This window comes from Sinocyclocheilus anshuiensis, unplaced genomic scaffold, assembly GCF_001515605.1.
Source record: "Sinocyclocheilus anshuiensis isolate Anshui unplaced genomic scaffold, SAMN03320099.WGS_v1.1 scaffold42, whole genome shotgun sequence".
Classification (NCBI taxonomy): domain Eukaryota; kingdom Metazoa; phylum Chordata; class Actinopteri; order Cypriniformes; family Cyprinidae; genus Sinocyclocheilus; species Sinocyclocheilus anshuiensis.
In genome coordinates, this window is record NW_015546057.1 from 71651 (window position 1) to 93019 (window position 21369).

Below are 21369 nucleotides of genomic sequence, written 5' to 3' on the forward strand. Positions count from 1 at the left end.
CCGTTACTTCATTGTTCCGAAGAAGGATGGGGGGTTGCGTCCCATTTTAGATCTGCGCCTATTGTCATGCGACTGAAGTTCAGAATGCTCACACTCAAGCAAGTCGTGTCTCAGATCAGGTCCGAGGACTGGTTTGTCACGATCGATCTGAAAGACGCATATTTCCATATCTCCATCCTTCCCCATCACAGGAAGTTCCTGAGGTTCATTTTTGGGGGCAAAGCTTACCAATATCGTGTTCTTCCTTTCGGCCTTGCACTCTCACCCAGCACTTTCACGAAGTGTGTGGATGCTGCTCTGGCTCCATTGTGACTCCAGGGCATCCACATACTCAACTACATGGACGATTGGTTGATATTATTCCCCTAGCGTTTTCCGACGCAGCGTCTCGTTCCCTCGAGGTACCAGGGTTACATACGTAACCTGAGACGGTTTTAAGTAAAGTGTTACCATGTATGTTTACATGACAACGATTGCAGTAAATACAGAAAAGACTGAACATGTCATATATATATGCATGACTTGTTTTCATAGTTTACACAGAGATGATATGAAATGTTCAGTTTGAAACCCATTTTCAAAAGTTTGCATTTTCAGGTGCTCAAAATGCTGTTGTTATGTAAATGAATGACCAAAATGCATAAATAAGTTTTTAGCTGAAAATGGTGTTGTGTAAACACCAACTAAGTAAAATTAAAGATTTGAGTTGCCGATTTTAATTTGATAAAACTTCTTGGCATTCAAAAAAAAAAGTTTAAAAATATTTATTTATTACATGATAAAAATATTTATTTATTACATGGTAATATTGATTTTATTCTGTAAAGTAAAAGCTGGAGTTCTCCAGTAAGTAAATAAATACATTATGATATGGTAACTTGATTAAATTAAATGAAAATAATGCAAAATAATTCATATTCATCTTTAATATATCAAATTGACAGCCCTTAAAAAAAACTTACCATCAAATTCAGCCTGTCCAACTCCAACAATAATGATGGACATGGGAAGCTTGGCAGCCTGATGGCAAAACAATATTTATAATCTCATCAAACAAATTTATGTTGGGGGCAAAGCTTACCAATATCGTGTTCTTCCTTTCGGCCTTGCACTCTCACCCCGTACTTTCACGAAGTGTGTGGATGCTGCTCTGGCTCCGTTGCGACTCCAGGGCATCCACATACTCAACTACATTGACGATTGGTTGATTTTAGCTCATTCAGAGCAGGTAGCGATTCGACATCGAGATGTCGTTCTCGCTCACATGAGAGAACTGGGGTTAAGACTAAACGCCAAGAAGAGTGTGCTTTCTCCATTACAGAGGCATGGGAAGCTTGGCAGCCTGATGGCAAAACAATATTTATTTTCTCAAACCACAAATTTATGTTTTTTTGTTATATATATGAAACACAGGCAGAATGTATACGTTTACGAAGTAAAAACCCATTACATTCCTACAACTATTTGTTCAATAAGATAGACATACAGACAGATAGATAGATAGATAGATAGATAGAATGACAGGAACACAATTTAATTTGCATTAACACTGAATGCAACAGTTGGTATTGGTAAACATATCTCATATATCCAGCACAGAGGTGTTTAGCTATTTATAGTGATGGAACAGAACGCTCTCAAACGTTCTAAAGGGTGTTCTAGAGGGTAAGCAGAGGGAGAGAGAGGCGGGGCCAGTATGATCACCACGACACCCGCTTCTCTAACAGCCCTCCCGCCAACTCCCCCTCCCTACGTGCCTTAGACATGTGGAGGAAAACTTGGTTCTTGTCTCAGGGTCCGGTGCTGGGAGCTCTTTGTCGCCGCGTGACGCTAGCTTACCGGTTGGGGTGCAGTCATGAGTGGCCACCCTGCCCGCGATCTGTGGAGTGGTCGCCATCTGACGTGGCATATCAATTGTCTCATATACAGCACACTCATATACCACAAACGCCATTTTGCATCATTTATGTGCCCAGCTAAATTAAAGGCTGGTAGTTTCAGAGTGACTATTTGCACAGCGGTCTAAATAGCACAGGCCACACAGCACAGCTATTTACACCACAACAGCCAGACAAAATGACAAAATCACATCTGACCCCACTACAACCTTATGTGCAGAAAAAAAAAACTAAAAATGGCTGCCAGAAAAGCAGCAGTAAACAAATGAATGTTAATTACACTATACAGTTAAATGCAAGTTTGCTAGCATGGCCTAATATAGTTATAGCATACTCTCGGCAGAATGTGTGCTAACTATCACAGAAGTAGCACAGAAGTGTGCTAGCTATCTTGAGAAATAATTGAGAAATGTGGAGTACAAATACTATTACTGTAGAATTGAATCCTGAATACACCTGAATGCAAATAAATAGTGTTGGGCAAGTTACTCTGAAAATGTAATTAAATTACTCATTACTGATTACTCCTTTTAAAAGTAATCACGTTACTGTTCTGATTACTTTATTTCAAATGTAATTAGTAATTAGTTACATTACTAGTTACATTACTTTTTTCTCCATGAAATTTATTAATTAGTTACATCACTACACCGCATGTTTAATTATTAGGCGCGTTGATATTCTGATGATATATTTTTTCCAAGCACATTTTACCAATTCCAAACCACATCAATCTTAATAACTACTATTAATTTTGTGTTTAATCATTTATAAGTGATATATAATTGTCCATGAAGGCTGGAAATTAAAAACTCCTTATATTCAGGTGTGCAGAATTATTAGGCATGTTTTCTTTTACTGTTAAAATGAGCCAAAAAGAGGTTTAACTCAGACTGAAAAGTCAAAAATTATTAAATCCCCATGAGAAATATTCAAAACTAATGCAATACAGAAATTGCAAAGTTAAGACATGACCATTGGACAGCAAAATGCTCACTGGGTCAGCGGGGTCAGAAAAAAACAGGTGGAGAAGAAAAAGACAAACGTTAACTCCAAAAGATTTAAGAATTGATGTGAAGAATTAGATGTAAAACCATCAGGAACCATTTAGTCTCCAGCCCCACTATTTTCCAGAACTGCAACCTTCCTGGAGTCTCCAGAATTACAAGGTGTCAGGTTCTCAGAGACTTTGCTTGGGTAAAAAAAACACTTAAAAAATGACCCTCACTTAATAAGAGTAGCATGCTGAAGTATGGTGAAATACATTACGACTAATTTTTTATAGGCGTTATGAACAGATAAGTTGTGAGTGACTCTTGAAGGACCAGCACCACATCCTCTTGTACCACTGATTGAAGAATTTATCTTCCAGAATCTGGCAGTAAGTTTTAGGAGTAAATTTTTATCCCATCTCCTATCCTGAAAAGTCTGTCTTGCAGAGATTCACTAAAAATTAAAACAATTTTAAAAAGGGTAATTAAAAAAAAATTAGGCTAGTTTTTTTTCTGGCCCTGCTGTCCCAGTGAGCATTTTGCTGTCCAATGGTCATGTCTTAACTTTGCAATTTCTGTATTGCATTAGTTTTTAATATTTTCCATCGGGATTTAATAATTAAATTGTTTTGCTTTATGGTGACAATGGATGTGGAATCTCTTTACAGCAATACAGTCCATGATGAAGGACTGACATTTTTTGGATTTAACCATTACAAAGGATGCACAAGGCAATACTTCATACTTCTGTCTATTGAAAACCTACTGATTGAAACACCATTCTACATGGAGAAAGCTTCCATCCTCCGTGGTTGTATATTCTGTATGGTAAATTTCAGAGATTGAGACGGTTTTGCGACTCAGATGAGTATTTTGATGTGCAATCGACTATTTTGACACAGCGGTTTCAACAAAGAGGTTATAGTTCAATGTTAAAAGAAGCTCATGGGAAAGTCCAGTCACTAAAGAGGGAGGAATTGTTAAACAAAAAAATAGAAACGTGTAGGCCTTAATAACAAGGTACATTTTGTCACAAGATATTGTAAAGAAGCGACACATATTAAACAGATTATTCAAAGGAATTGGAATATTTTACAAGTTGATGAGACTGAGAGAATTTCTTAAATAACCCCCTGGTTTTACTCTTAAATGTGCCCCAACCATAAAGGACAAATTGGTGAGGAGTTTTCTTCCAGCTCCAAAACAGGAAACATGGTTGAGACGACCAAAAGGGAACTTCAGTTGTGGTAATTGCAATTATTGTAAAAATATGGTCCGGACTAATACTTTTGAGGACAAAAGAAACAAGAAGATTCTCAGTTCATCGCAATCTCACAACTCTCTATTATAACACAATGACTTCATGCATAATAAATCTTTATGTCTTCAATTTGTGTGTTATAATGAGAGGATCCGTGAGCACACAAATTTCAGAACTGCACTCCTGACTGGCCATCGCGTTCCAGAAATCAACATTGCTCAACGCTGCAAACACGTGTTACAATAGAAACTCTGCCTACACTTGCGCCTGTTAATCGTTTTTATTTTATATTAGTTCTTGTTGCTTTTGTGCAATAGATGAATAACAATTTATTTGTTTTAGATATTTAATTTTTAGATATTTCTATTTTGCGGGAGTCCCGTGAATCAATTTATTCTCCCGCATCCCGCAGACACGAGTGTCTACCCGCCCGCACCAGCACTCGCCCATCTTGTCTCGTGCCGCACTCTGTTGCATCGGGGCTCACGGGAGCAGGTCTCTAATCCATTGGCACTTGACTCGACAGTGCTACATCCTTTTTACAATTTAGATTATAAAACACTGCATTCTGTCTGCAGTGATTTAACGCGGCAGTAACATATAGAGTCCTCGGCTTGTAACTATACTCTAATTACTATTTTGAAAATTATAACATGTTAAATTACTCTGTTACTAAAAAAGTAATCAAATTACAGTAACGCGTTACTAAGTAATGCGTTACTGCCCAACACTGCAAATTAAAGACTAAACAATGTCATCATACTTGGGTGCATAAATTGCACTTTAGACCATAGTACAAAGAGAACAGAATAATTTAAAATATCAATGCCCCTGATACTAATACTGATTCTGTATTGGGAGGATCCATACTTAGTTATCTTATCATAATGTGGATTTTTTTTTCACTACACTAAATAGCTCTGACCACATTGCCATTTATTGTAGGAGGTTTTTGTTAATTGTCTCAATGTTTAATCTATACACTACCATTTAATTTTTTTACTTTTTATTCATTGGGGAAGTCGTGGCCTAATGGTTAGAGAGTCGGACTCGTAACCTAAAGGTTGTGGGTTCGAGTCTCGTACTGGCAGGGATTGTAAGTGGGGGGAGTGAATGTACAGCGCTCTCTCCCACCTTCAATACCACGACTGAGGTGCCCTTGAGCAAGGCACCGAACCCCCAACTGCTCCCCGGGCGCCGCAGCATAAATGGCTGCCCACTGCTCCGGGTGTGTGTTCACGGTGTGTGTGTTCACTTTGGATGGGTTAAATGCAGAGCACTAATTCCTAGTATGGGTCACCATACTTGGCCTCACTTCACTTCACTTCACTTCACTTCACTTCACTTCATCAAAGAATCCTAAAAAAAAAAGCATTACAGGTTCAATCAATCAATCAATAAAGCAGCACAACTATTTAAAAAAAATGACTTCATTACAGGAATAAATTATATTTTAAAGTATATTCAAATAGAAAAACATGATTTTAAATTACAATAATATTTCACAATATTACTGTTTTTTTTTTTATCAAATAAATGCAGCCTTGATTAGGATAAGAAACTTCTTTACAAAATATTAAAAATCATACTGATCCCAAACTTTTAAATGACACTTCTATATGTGTATGTATATGTTTAGAAAAGTTAAAAAAAATGGTAAAGAAAACTTCTGATGGTAAAGAAAACTTGCAAGTATCAGTAGATATTTGGAACGTGTTTGTTTTGAATCATTTTACAGTTAATTTTACAGATCAACTAGCTAGTAAATTTACTTGCTTCATTTTTCGAAATTTAATTTTTACTTGCATGTGGCACTTGCAGAGTGTTTGACTGTTATGTGTAAGTATAAATGAATAAAACCCCACAAAAGCATAAATTTCAAGCTCTACTTCCTGTGATAGCAGCCCCAAATAATAATGCCATTTCCCCTTTGAGATGTTCTGTAATAAAAACTTTCCTGTTGCTCTTCTGACAGTTTCAGAGACCAAATCTTCATTTTTCGCTCCAAGACCATAACAACAAATGGAATGTTACTGACAGGGGCTGTAAGGTGTTTCCCATTTCCACAATCTTAAATTATCAGTGCAGAGATTATGACAGTCCTGTCATGCCTGCATGTCATAAAAGAGAGGCAGGGCACTATGAATAATTGAAGTCGGTTGCCCCATTTGTGCCATCGTCTTCTGTCATGACTGACAGGACAGATTTGAAGACATGAGAAAACAAAACAGTCTGTTAGTTCACCATAGTTTCCTTGACAACAGCTCTTCAACGTCACGCATGCAGTCCCAAACCCCCACTCTAACATATATGAACGCAGAAGCAAACGAACATTAGGAATAAAATGGGAGGAAAAAACTAAATTCTGAGAACCCACAAATTACCTGCACCGTGTTTCTTTATAACAAAAGCTGCATGCTCACATGCTTACAGCATTATTATTTGGTCTGGGGAGAATGCTAATGTAATGTCATCAGCACCCAGCTGCTGTAGGAAAGTATCATTACGCTGCTAAAGGAAAGACATGGTTTGGAGAATTAAATTGGCTTTTGGACATTAAAGGAACAGTTTGGCCAAAAATGACAATTCTATCATTATTTATTAACCCTCTTGTAACTTCAAAACCTCATGCTGTTATTTATTCCTTTGGAACACAAAAGGAGAATTTCTGAAGAATTTTTTGAAGATTTATTTTTATAAACAAAGTCGATTTTTTTTCCCCTTGTGATTTTACTAACTTGATTAACATGGACACACTCCATTAAAACTGGCATTAAATACTTGTTTCAACAACACACACTTTTATTAATTATCTTATAATAATGTAACAATCAACGCTTGTTGGTCATACAGAAACATTTGCAGGGCTTTTCTGGGGGGGGTATTTAATCTTATCTCCCTAAAGCAAATTTTTTGCAGTTTTATTTATCTAACATACAATTAACTGCAAATTGCACATGAATTTGGGCTGAGAAATTAAAAGACCAAAAGACTCTTTAAAGTTAAATGAGAAAAGCATCGAATAAATGTTACAGAACAGTAACTGTAGAAATAAATATTTTGACTCAACATGGAAATAAATAAAAATGAGATTTATAGTATATATAAATTATTGTTAAATTATATGTAATTATTGGCACCATTTTGCCCAATAATGACCTTGTATTGCATGGCTTCAGAACACTTTTTGTTCTTTTTGGAGCTTGATGTTCACTATGAGCTGTTGTTCTGGCCAAACGATTCCTTTAAGCAGAGCTTCCAGGTCTTCTGTACGAGCATGTACTGTAAGTGAGGAAAGTACACTGTACAGATTTCTACTTGGAGCCATGACAGACAGTTTGGGGCTAAACTAATGATGCCCGTGCTCTAACGAAGGGTAGAATAAGCAGGATGGAGTCAGACATGTCATGAAATACTGTCAGGGTGTGACTGAGAACAGGAACTTCTATTAAGCCTATCATCAGTCACACAGCGAGCGGGCGGTTCAGTCTGACAAAAAACTGTCTAATTGATTAATCCCGCTTTCCTTCATGTTGCACGTCATATCTGATTGGCGGATGATGGACCTCTGCTATTGCTCGAGCATCCTGACTGGCTTATCATCGCAGGCCTGCCCACGTCCAACATGACAAATGAATGCGCTCGTAATGTTGTTGTTTCTCATTATCATCCTCCGATTAGCCCTCACCCGTGCCTATTGTTATTCGTAACTACCATGTCAAATAAAAAAAGGCTGCATGTCTTCAGCTGACGGATGGGAGGATTCCAGCTTTCAATGCTAATTATCTAAGACAGAAAATTAATATGCGTGACTCATTAGAGTCTGCCAGAGCCCAACACAGAACCACGGCATTTTATAACACTTAAAGGAATAATTCAATCAAAACTGATTTTCAAACTCGTATGCTGCTATTTTTTTGGTGAACTGTCCCTTTACACATTTCCGACACATTTCCATCAACACGGCGCAGCTGGAAAAAAGATTTCTTAAAAATGTACCATTCACAGAGACCTCTCACGATTTATTGTGAAAGACAATTTTTTTTAAATTCTGCTTAAAGAGATAGTTCACCCAAAAATGTCACCATTTACTCGTTCTCATGCCAATCCAAATGTGTAATGTAAGGTAAGGTAAGGTAAGGTAAGGTAGATAGATGGATGGATCGATGGATGGACGGACGGACGGACGGACGGACAGATAGATAGATAGATAGACAGAATGTAAATTAAACAATTACTGGAGTATGAAAAAAATACTATTTCAGTCTTTCAATTCAGTGTGTTATTTTCTTTGTAATTAATTATGACATTTACTAGTAATTTCTGTATGGAGACTGTTTTCAACACTGAATTTTTCAGTGCATGTACGGTTTGAGAAACATTATAGACATCTGCAGAGGAAACCATATTGCAAACCCTAAATATAGCCGACATTTAACATGCCACCATTTACTCGTTCTCATGCCAATTCAAATGTGTAATGTAAGGTAAGGTAAGGTAAGGTAGATAGATGGATGGATGGATGGATGGACGGACGGACGGACGGACGGACAGATAGATAGATAGATAGACAGAATGTAAATTAAACAATTACTGGAGTATGAAAAAAATACTATTTCAGTCTTTCAATTCAGTGTGTTATTTTCTTTGTAATTAATTATGACATTTACTAGTAATTTCTGTATGGAGACTGTTTTCAACACTGAATTTTTCAGTGCATGTACGGTTTGAGAAACATTATAGACATCTGCAGAGGAAACCATATTGCAAACCCTAAATATAGCCGACATTTAACATGCAGCTGACAAATAAAAAGTGAAGACAATGTACTTTTTCCCTCAAACCCTTCTTTGTAAATATATTGCTATATACGCATATGTCACACCACATGTCTACATTCGCATCTCTGCTGAAACTGTAATGAGACAGCTTAGCAGCAGGATGCTGTCAGCTGTTGTGTAACATGAAGAGATGTTGTCGAAACACCCTTAGATCGAAAAGGCCTTGCGTGGGCGAATGTCCATTCCTCTACGACCTGTTTTTAAACGAACAAGAAGGATGAGATGCAAACAGCTGCTTAGAGTAACAGCTTTACTCATGAATGATACATGCATCTGTCCTACTGAATCAGAGGAGAGAAGTAGGTCAGTGTTCCTCCAAGGTTTTCTGTGAACACTTTACACTGTTATGAAACTATCCCAACATATGCGTGCCACTCGGCACCACCCAGCACGAGAGTAGGACACCTGCTCCACCTAGACATGTTAACAGACCTCCTACGTTGAATTTCCGAGCAGCATTATGATGAGATTGAGAGTTGATTTAGCACTTATGAACATTGTTCACCATCATACTGTGCTTGAGAGCAAAACGCAGATTGTATTAGCACTTCAGATACAGCTTTCATTTCTGACACATTTCCATCAACACAGCTGGAAAAAAAGATTACTTCAAAATGTACCATTCACAGAGACCTCTCATAATTTATTGTGAATGACAATTTCTTTCAAATTCTGCTTAAAGAGATAGTTCACCCAAAAATGTCACCATTTACTCATTCTCATGCCAATCCAAATGTGTATAACGTCTTTCTTTTGTGGTACACAAAAGGAGGTTTTAGGTAGAATGTCCATGGTGCTTTTTTTTTTTTTTTTCAAAACGAAACAACAAAACACCATAAAAACAATACGCTTAGTGGGCTGAAAGCATAAGATAACTCTGGCTAATATATATAGTAGAAAGAAAGTCAGTCAAAGAGGTGTTGAATGTTAAAAGAAGCTAAATATATGATGACAGGTTTGGGTGAACTTTCCCTTTAAAAATTCCAAATGATAAAATAGTTAACAATTTCCATATTTCAATATAGTAATTAGTAAATTGATGGACACATGGCTAATCAATTACCAAGACCACATGACCTTTTCATTTGATTAAGAGATTCAGCCCCTTTCTTGATTAGATTAGTCGGTTTCTATGCTGATATCTCCTTTTTCTGATTCAAACCTCCTGAAATCATTAATCAGATCTGCACTGCAGTGTAACATTCATTATCTTTAATTCATTACGTTTTGATGAAAATGTCTGTTTTAAATTCAAACACCAAAAATTTCGATAAAAATTTTTTAAAAGTCCTTTGAACACACAAATGAAAATCATAGGTTTGCACCATGCTGTAGGTTACCATTTTTACCTTGCAGGTTCAGGTCTTAAATGTCACACGAGGTGGAAATGTGAGGCTTCTTGGCAGATGCAAGCCACTGGGGAAAGAGCAGCAGGCAAGATCTTAAAAGGAAGGTGTGGCTGTTCTACAAATCTGAGTAACAGTCGCAAATTCCCTTTAAATCCAGTCTGCTGGGAAATCGGGCCCGTTCATAGGCTAGATGAATGACATGCACCGTTGGAGATGAGATTGACCTTTTAGGTGTAAATTATGACCTCAATACACCGTGAGTCATCCATTTAGCATGTTTTATGCAGCCTAAATAGATTATAACAATATATATCATCTATAAAAACCCATATCAGCCACAAGAGATGCTTTAGTACTCAGGCTGAAGATGAAGACCAGGTATTTTACACAAAATATAAAAGCTCTGTTCCGAAAACCTAGATATGTGCCTTTGTAGACCACATTTTAAGGCGTAATAGGTGCGCTGCCTCCTAAGATGCTTCATTTTGGCTACATTTTAAGGAAGCATTTCGTGTATTAATCACAGAATGCATTGCGATTCGCTCAAACATAAATCCACAGTGGTGGACGATGAGAGAAATATTGATTATCTAATTGAATATTTATCCAGTACTTGTGTGTGTTTGCTGTGTAATATGCTTTTTGAAGATCTGTGCCTTTAGCTTAGCAGCATGCCAATGCAAAATCAACTGTGAGTTAAATCTGTTGTGCACTTTTTGTGAACAGATCTATTTTCTATGATGTGTGTGGAGTTGCAGCCTTTTCACTTAAGAGGTTTCATTTCAGTTAGGATGCAGCCTGAAAAGGAAGTAAAGTGGAACAGAGCGGCAATCTGGACCCTCTCCAGCATGTTCTGTTGGGACACTTGTCCTCTTTTAGTGGTCATACTCACATTCACGATGGCCTCTTTGGTCTGTGACATATCTGATATAACTCCATCTGTGATGATGAGGAGCACGAAATACTGTGAGCCGTCCTGGACAGCAGCTGCGTACCTTCAGAGACAATAAAAACAAAAGCAATGCATACTTCAGGACAGATGTTTTTTCTTTAAATTACACATTTTACTCTCTACATTCTTATTTTCCTGGTTTTCAAATGCCATGCTAACATCAGTCATGTTCTGCATTGTTTAAATAAATCTATGCCGCCGCCAACTCTGAGCCAGAGCCTGAAGAGGTGTATCATGCTTCAATTTAGAAAGTCTAATTCAAATCTGCGGAAGATGGCATTTTTAATTACCACAGTGGATGCAGTGTAATCAGATGGAAAATGATTTGGTTGTGTGATGCCGTGACATAAGGGAGGGGGTGGAGATGTCTTCAGACAATTACTTTGTCTGCTTTTTCTGGAAACACACCCACTATCCTTTCAAATGATGATTAAAAATAGCTGCAGTCAGTCTGTTATGACACCTATGCTGTGAGCTTTACAATGGGATAACAAGCTTGCTACATGTCAGCATCTTTCTTGTATCAGTTATTGGACTAACAGAAACAGTATATGGGTTCAAAAGCCGAGTGTTTGGCCTTCGTGGTCAGACATGATAGACAGACATATTTGATGGAACATCAGAGAGTCAAACAAACTCAAGCCAAAGAAATCATCTCAAGTGTTTTCAAAGATACAGTCTATAGACAAGGTGCTTAGCCGAGCAGTTTGAGATGCCAGGCTTATTCTGATTCTCGATGTGTCTGTTGTTCATATGCCACGCACTCAAAAATCTAAACAAAGATCAATTTCACTATTCATGGAGAAAATAACATTTGCATTGCATTCCACTAAATCTGGGCAATCTATCATTTGCATGCAAAGTGCAAACAGGCTGGCATTTTACATGGAAACAAAAACAAGCTGAATAGCTTTAAATGGCAATTTAATGGAGTCAATTTTGAAATGATGCAAGAGTGGGCAAAGCGAGGTTTAGATATAGGGGGAGTGCTGAATAAATATCAATTTATGCTGTGTTTAGATGATTTTACTCAAAATTGTGACCACATATTCAGGACTGGAGGTGTCAAAAAAATTTGTCCACAATTTTCTCTCTATTTACTTCCTGTATAAACAGTGTTGTTATTGTTAACTAAAAATAAAGCCAATAAAAATCAATTTTGTGAAGTTTGTGAAATCAAATATAAATATTCACTGAAATCGAATATAAATATTTAAAGGAAAAAAATAGCAAAATTACTAAAACAAATAAAATAAATTTAAAAAGACAGCACATAACAACAATACTAAATCTTAAATCTTGAAAATAATAATAAAAAATCGAATTCAAAATAATAATAATAAAATACTTTCTAATGTTTCGAGCCTGCCATCACACCAATAATCTTACTTTTAGTTACCATAAATAAATAAATGAATAGTTAATGTGGACTGTGTTTATTGTAAAGTTATATTATAAGTTGATAATAAAACTGATTTTGCATTTAAAAATGTAATAATTTAAAAACCTACCTGGCCACATGATTTACAACAGGGGCAAAGTTAGTAGGTCCATATAGTTGGACGGTCTTTAGACTCTGATGGTATGCCTCTAATATCCCCTCAATACCATTACAGTAGGGATTTTCAATATTGCCATTCTGAAAGACAGAAATCAATGGTTCACATGTGTGTCTTCATTTAAGTCAACCAAAGTTCAACAGAAAAACAGTGCTGAAGAGAGAAAACATGGATTGTATCAATCAATATGACAGCAGAGGTTGCCAATTATAGATGTCTCCCATACAGTCTCATCTCAGAATCATTAAACCACTTCCAGAGCACCAATGCCTAGCATCTCATACTCTCAATTTTACGACTGGGAAAGTGAGAAAAACTGAAGGACACTGATACTCTTGGCATCAACAAACTCTTTTGGACTAATCTCAGAGATTTTCAGGAAGTTCAAGACAACAGGAAGAAGAGCATCAGCTCACTCACTAGGGGGAACTCATGAGACACTCGTCCATCGGGGGGCAGCTTGGCTCCAAATCCCAGTGCAGGGAACATCTTGTCACTGTCATAGTCCTGGATGATTTCCCCCACAGCCTTCAGTGCCAGGGCGTAGGCGTTTATCTGGTACGGGTTCATGTAATGGAGAGAAGTGGACTGGGATGGGTTTCCTGAAAATTTAACAGCACACAAAAACCTATCTAGTAAAACAAACATATTAGGAAACCAATAGCAATAGCTAAGAGCTAATTTTTCAAAAGCTAATTTTTTAAGTTTATTAAAATTATTGCTAAACATAGTTCAGTTAAGAAAAATTGTTTTAGCATATTAATTGAAATTACAGTGTTAATGTATTTGGTCTTAGTGGACTAGATTTGCTATGCGCTACTGCTATTTAGTAAATAGGATGCAGCCTGAAAAGGAAGTAAAGTGGAACAGAGCGGCAATCTGGACCCTCTCCAGCATGTTCTGTTGGGACACTTGTCCTCTTTTAGTGGTCATACTCACATTCACGATGGCCTCTTTGGTCTGTGACATATCTGATATAACTCCATCTGTGATGATGAGGAGCACGAAATACTGTGAGCCGTCCTGGACAGCAGCTGCGTACCTTCAGAGACAATAAAAACAAAAGCAATGCATACTTCAGGACAGATGTTTTTTCTTTAAATTACACATTTTACTCTCTACATTCTTATTTTCCTGGTTTTCAAATGCCATGCTAACATCAGTCATGTTCTGCATTGTTTAAATAAATCTATGCCGCCGCCAACTCTGAGCCAGAGCCTGAAGAGGTGTATCATGCTTCAATTTAGAAAGTCTAATTCAAATCTGCGGAAGATGGCATTTTTAATTACCACAGTGGATGCAGTGTAATCAGATGGAAAATGATTTGGTTGTGTGATGCCGTGACATAAGGGAGGGGGTGGAGATGTCTTCAGACAATTACTTTGTCTGCTTTTTCTGGAAACACACCCACTATCCTTTCAAATGATGATTAAAAATAGCTGCAGTCAGTCTGTTATGACACCTATGCTGTGAGCTTTACAATGGGATAACAAGCTTGCTACATGTCAGCATCTTTCTTGTATCAGTTATTGGACTAACAGAAACAGTATATGGGTTCAAAAGCCGAGTGTTTGGCCTTCGTGGTCAGACATGATAGACAGACATATTTGATGGAACATCAGAGAGTCAAACAAACTCAAGCCAAAGAAATCATCTCAAGTGTTTTCAAAGATACAGTCTATAGACAAGGTGCTTAGCCGAGCAGTTTGAGATGCCAGGCTTATTCTGATTCTCGATGTGTCTGTTGTTCATATGCCACGCACTCAAAAATCTAAACAAAGATCAATTTCACTATTCATGGAGAAAATAACATTTGCATTGCATTCCACTAAATCTGGGCAATCTATCATTTGCATGCAAAGTGCAAACAGGCTGACATTTTACATGGAAACAAAAACAAGCTGAATAGCTTTAAATGGCAATTTAATGGAGTCAATTTTGAAATGATGCAAGAGTGGGCAAAGCGAGGTTTAGATATAGGGGGAGTGCTGAATAAATATCAATTTATGCTGTGTTTAGATGATTTTACTCAAAATTGTGACCACATATTCAGGACTGGAGGTGTCAAAAAAATTTGTCCACAATTTTCTCTCTATTTACTTCCTGTATAAACAGTGTTGTTATTGTTAACTAAAAATAAAGCCAATAAAAATCAATTTTGTGAAGTTTGTGAAATCAAATATAAATATTCACTGAAATCGAATATAAATATTTAAAGGAAAAAAATAGCAAAATTACTAAAACAAATAAAATAAATTTAAAAAGACAGCACATAACAACAATACTAAATCTTAAATCTTGAAAATAATAATAAAAAATCGAATTCAAAATAATAATAATAAAATACTTTCTAATGTTTCGAGCCTGCCATCACACCAATAATCTTACTTTTAGTTACCATAAATAAATAAATGAATAGTTAATGTGGACTGTGTTTATTGTAAAGTTATATTATAAGTTGATAATAAAACTGATTTTGCATTTAAAAATGTAATAATTTAAAAACCTACCTGGCCACATGATTTACAACAGGGGCAAAGTTAGTAGGTCCATATAGTTGGACGGTCTTTAGACTCTGATGGTATGCCTCTAATATCCCCTCAATACCATTACAGTAGGGATTTTCAATATTGCCGTTCTGAAAGACAGAAATCAATGGTTCACATGTGTGTCTTCATTTAAGTCAACCAAAGTTCAACAGAAAAACAGTGCTGAAGAGAGAAAACATGGATTGTATCAATCAATATGACAGCAGAGGTTGCCAATTATAGATGTCTCCCATACAGTCTCATCTCAGAATCATTAAACCACTTCCAGAGCACCAATGCCTAGCATCTCATACTCTCAATTTTACGACTGGGAAAGTGAGAAAAACTGAAGGACACTGATACTCTTGGCATCAACAAACTCTTTTGGACTAATCTCAGAGATTTTCAGGAAGTTCAAGACAACAGGAAGAAGAGCATCAGCTCACTCACTAGGGGGAACTCATGAGACACTCGTCCATCGGGGGGCAGCTTGGCTCCAAATCCCAGTGCAGGGAACATCTTGTCACTGTCATAGTCCTGGATGATTTCCCCCACAGCCTTCAGTGCCAGGGCGTAGGCGTTTATCTGGTACGGGTTCATGTAATGGAGAGAAGTGGACTGGGATGGGTTTCCTGAAAATTTAACAGTAAACAAAAAGTTATACAAACATATTACGACACCAATTTAAGAAACAATGTTAATGTGTTTGGTCTTAATGGAGTAGATCTTCTACGAGTGGGATACTTGCTGCTGAGCAAGTATAGACTTGCAACTGCCAACAGACACACTTCTGTGAGCTTGTGAGATATGCAGCTGCTGCATGAATGGGCATATATAAATCCTATAACAGGTTTAGACAGGTGGAGCTGGAGGAGGTGGAGGGTTTAAGAGGAACTCTGATAGCATGCTGCAGTACCAGCTTACAAAAAACACTGAACCAGACTATTTAAATGTTGAGAAAGCAAGCTTACTGGCTAAAGAATGAGATCAATCAGCTTGTGCGATGTTGTAAATTATGTGATTGCTAGCAGACTGCACGTATCTGCCTATGCCATCTTTCATGACTAAGACAGATATTTCTGTTTAATTCAAAAATGTATTATTTGATCTAATATTAGTGTGTTTTGTGTATTTTTAAAGGGTTAGTTCACCCAAAAATTTAAATTAGCCCATAAATTACTCATCCTCAAGTCATCCTAGGTGTATATGACTTTCTTCTTTCAGACGATGACTTGAGGGTGAGTAATTTATGGGCTAATTTAAATGTTTGGGTAAACTAACCCTTTAAGCTAATTAGAATATTATGGTCTTAGCTTAGCAACATGCTAACGTCAAACTCTGTAATCAGTTCTGATTTGTGTTTCATTTACAGAATGCTATTTGCGTGTAGCACAGAGTTGCTGCCTAGGTAAAGCTTACATGGTGTTATCAATGCAATTCATTAGGTATTTGAACAGAGCCACTGTGTCTGCAAGAGCAGTTCAAGAAATACATTTAAGAAACACAAACGAGCACTCCAAGTTTGTTGTTAAGCTATTGATGTTGTTCTGGGCTTAGAACAGTCGGGATCCAAACAGCTCTTGAGCTATGGTTGCATTGTTACTAAATTAACTCTGTAATTCAGCTCTCTTGCACTGCAGGCAGCCACCTTCAATAAATCTCTCAGCAAAACCCACAATGCCTTCTATTTCCATCTTCTCGCTACCCTTTTCTGAACAAATCTAGTTAATTTGCAGAATAATTCAAAGATGTTTGGAAGCAGTTTCTTGTGAAAGAACAGTAATTATTTGAGCACTTGCAGCAAGTGCGGTGTCGAAAACGACGGGGAGTAGCATTCACTGCCGGCTGGTGTAACTGGGCCATTTTAGACTGTTTTATCCAACCGGTTCACCTCTCAGCATGACTTGAACCCTTACACAGCTCCCTGTTCAGCCCCGCTGTACAGGGGGCCGCCCAGCTACGATTAATAGGAGTGTATTGAGCGACACAAGCAGTAGAGAAAGGCCAACGATTGGGTTTGGATTCCCCAACCTTTTAATAGGTCAAACACCATTCTCTCCACTTAATTACTTACCGTTAGAGGCGGTGAAATCAATGGCCACAGTGAAATTGATCTGGGTCCTGGGAAAAGAAGCAGAAATGAGAAAACAAAAGAGTAAGCAAAAATGCTCTCTGCAGTGATTTGGTAGCTTGCATAGAGACAGGTCTGTGTGGGAACATGCTAATACACACACACACACAAGCATGGACACAAACATGGCTAAATGATGGCTAATGTGTGTAGTCAACCACAGCTGCATGGTCTAATTGGGATAAACAGGAAGAGCCATTACTTTGAGCTCATATTACTAGTTGTACTGCACTCAAACAGCAGGGCAGTGCAGCCTCGGCAGGTCCATCTGCATCCCTGCCTTTAGCGCATCCCTTCGCACAGCGTTTCCTACTGCTCTGGTTTCCCATCGGCCACAAAACCACATTGTGCAGCATGTTAGCGATTCCTACTAAATGAGTCCCAGAGGCACCTTCAAGGATTACTTGCTTTCTAGCAGAAGTTTAACTTTGAGTGATGCTAATTAGACGAGGCTAATATTTTAGACTTTAAAGGTACTGTATAATTTAATAAATACACGTCCAACTGACAAGACAGAAGTTATTATTGCCAAATCTGTTTTATAAAAGTACCATATTCTAAATTAACATACCACAACATTAGCATAAAACAGATACACATAAAGCAAAGCAATTAAAATGATGGAACACTTAAAAAAGAAATAAGAAGAATTTAATTTTCATGATAAAAACATGTCGCAGACAGCAAAAGCATTCACAACTCCCCTCCCCAAAACGTCAAACACAGCATCCCATAATGGATTCAGTGGGTTACAAGAAAAAAATTAATTAAAGAGAGAAAAAAATCGATAAAAAATAAAAGCAGAGAAAATTACATTAACCTTTAGAATCCCATGCTAATACATGACTCATGCCCCTGTGTAGCTCAGAGAGTAATTATCCTCTTTATTAATTAATTAAAAGCCATTTACTCTCGGGTCCCAGCGTATGCATCTCTGCATCAAAAATCAATTCTCTCATTTTGGGAAACTAGGTGACCGAAGCTGTGGAAAATAAGACCTTCTAAGCTACCCTGGATTATTACTGTTTAATTATACATTTATGAGGACGAAAATGAAACTGAGCAATATTCTTTTTGGTTTTCTCTTGTCTGCTCATTAATGTGCCAATCCAAATTAGAGCAAATCATGAGCTACTTTCAGCAGTGCTGTTGTTCTGCCAGCAGTTTCAGCCTGTGGCACTAGGGCATTTCCACGGCCCAGAAATGTAATAGGCTGTAAAAAGGATATCCTGCATTTGGGGTTATTACAGTACAACAGACATCTCCTGGGATGGGGTAAACAGAAGGACAAGAGGAATCGATTTCTGGAGACATGCATGTCACTATGTGTCTCCCTCTCATTTGTCAGCTGCAGTGCTGTGGGAGGCAGGGAAGCCCTGCATAGTGATAGAAACCCCACCTGTATCTAATGGAATGGAATGGACAGCACAGCACAGATAATGCTGTTTTTATGTAGCATGATCCATTATGATCCATTATGACCCAGTGACATCATTAATGGCTTGCACAAATGCAGTCACACAAATGTAACGCAACTTTTTGTAGCATCGCCTTGGGCCCCCAACAGTCAGGGGTCCACAGAATTGTCACCACTGCTAGAGACTGTCTGTTCTATATATTGAAATCATTAAAATGCCACCACATGCAGTCACATATGTGCAGCAATGTAACATGTTGATCACATTTCAAATTCACCTCTTCTTCTTTGACTTTTTTCTGCACAATAGACTCTCTTACCCTGGCCAGCACAATCTCATCTGCCTTAATAGAAATGTCAAAACCGGTCCTGCGTGGGATGCACAGGCTGGCCGGAGACTCGGAGCACATTATAACAGGTTATCTGCCACTCAGCCATGAGTACTTCCATGCAGTTAAAGGTCAGCGCTTAATCAGGTGCACACACTCACAGCAATGAATGCGGAGCTCAGTATAGCAGTTCTTCATTGGCAAGGGCCAAAAGATCTTCAACTATCTCATGATTAATAGGTTACTGTTTTTTTTCCTAGCAAAAATGAAAAAAGAATCTTAAGAATATGACATTCTAAACAAGATACATTTACATGAGAAGCACATCTGCATGAGATTTTGAGGCTAGTTTACAAAAATACAACTTAAATGCATTTGTCTTAACCAGTGTTGGGAGTAACGCATTACAAAAGTAATAATATTACAGTAGTACATTACTTTTTGCTGTAACGCAGCAATATAACGCATTACTAATCAAATTTGGGTAATATTATTACTCGTTACAATCTCAGTAACGCAAGTTACAACAACATATTTTAACTCAAAATTAAGTGGTGAATTTACTAACACCACAAAACAGCACCAGAGAAAAAATTCTGCAGGTAAAATAGTTTGTCTATTTCCTGTTGCTGGAATTAGATGTTTGAGATGACTGCAGAGACGAATTCCACATTTGTGAGATGGACACACTCCTGTTATGTTCAGTACATGGGATAAAAGGATAAGAATGCATAGTCAGGTGAAATATGTGCGACACCAAACTCTTAACATGGAGAAATAGCACGAATAAAACCTGGAAACACCTGGACTGGTGCCACTAACACTAAGCTATCGGAGAGAGCCGTGGGGTCGGAGAAGAGAAAAAGGCGGCGGACGAGCGCAGACAAGCAACAAAAATTAAGTTTAACTAAAAATGAAATCTGTTTTTATACTTTCCGTACCCACTGTATATTATATAGCCTAATTAACAGATGAACAAAACGAAAGGAAAATACTGAGTGATAGGCTATGCTGCTGAGTTTGGTTCATATGTTATTTGTGTGGTGCGGTGCTCTACGAAAGTCCACGGAAAGGAAACCGATATGACAGAAATAAAGTAAACACATTGCAGTTTCGAATGATATGACCAAAAATAACAGTGTATTTTTTTGTTGTTTGTTTCCGCTGTTCGATCGCGCCGGCGCCTCACGCACACACATAAAACATTGCAAACGTTGCAGCCTGTTCATTATCAGAATGAAATACAATCAACCAAACATATAGATACACTGTTTAATTTAAATAGTGCGTAGCCTACTGTGTAGTGCAATCCGTGTCGATCAGCCTGAGCTCGGGCCAAACACACATTTGCTCATGTGACGAGGATGTTTTTTAAGTGCATTAAGTAAGCTTGGTTTACATACTAAATAATAGGTTAGCATTCAAATACATCGCAAATATGGACACATTTAATTCGATTAATGCCGAATGAGAGAGGTAGGCTGCACGAGAACGCCGTTTGCTTTCAGTTTCGCATTGAATTAGCCTAATTCATTTTGGCTTGTTTAGCAACTTATATTTTTCATTCTTGTTTTCTTCTGAAACCGTTCAAAATAGCCTATAGGTTAGGTATTGTGTTTATTGTTTGTACATGATAATTTCACTTTATTTACCGGTGTTATTTATGAATGTAATAATGCGATTTGTGCTTATCCTTTTTAACCTAGACTACAACGTAACATTAATGTAGACCTACATACGAGCAGCAATATTTTGGCATTTTATAATACTTCTGTGGATATTTTGGTGAAAGTAACTCAAAAGTAGTGTGTAGTGTAACAATTCAGAGACAGTAATATTTTAATGTAAATAATTACTTTCAAAAGACAGTGACTCGTAATAACCTTATATTTATTTGTTACCACCTACATCCTTGTACATCTCATTCTGTTCTATTCCTATTCTATTATCTATAGCACAATTGTACATACAATTTATTTTATTTTTCAATTTTATTTTTAATTTTTGTCTATTTATATTTACATATGTGTATTTTCATCTTATTTTTTATTGTCTGTGTGTTGTTGTTGTCTCTGTGTACTGGAAGCTTGTGACACTAAAACAAATTCCTTG

At 37.3% G+C, this 21369-nt stretch overlaps 1 protein-coding gene across 1 annotated transcript in view; it reads right to left on the reverse strand.

Annotated features, from left to right (window-relative positions):
- LOC107699334 (copine-5) overlaps nt 1–21369 on the reverse strand; it is a 197210-nt gene that overhangs the window by 5603 nt on the left and 170238 nt on the right. The window contains exons 14-18 of the mRNA XM_016500558.1: nt 17455–17501; nt 15831–16012; nt 15363–15490; nt 13792–13894; nt 963–1020 (exon numbers count right to left, since the gene is read on the reverse strand). Coding sequence (XP_016356044.1) covers nt 963–1020; nt 13792–13894; nt 15363–15490; nt 15831–16012; nt 17455–17501 — 518 coding nt within the window. The remainder of the gene's footprint in view (nt 1–962; nt 1021–13791; nt 13895–15362; nt 15491–15830; nt 16013–17454; nt 17502–21369) is intronic.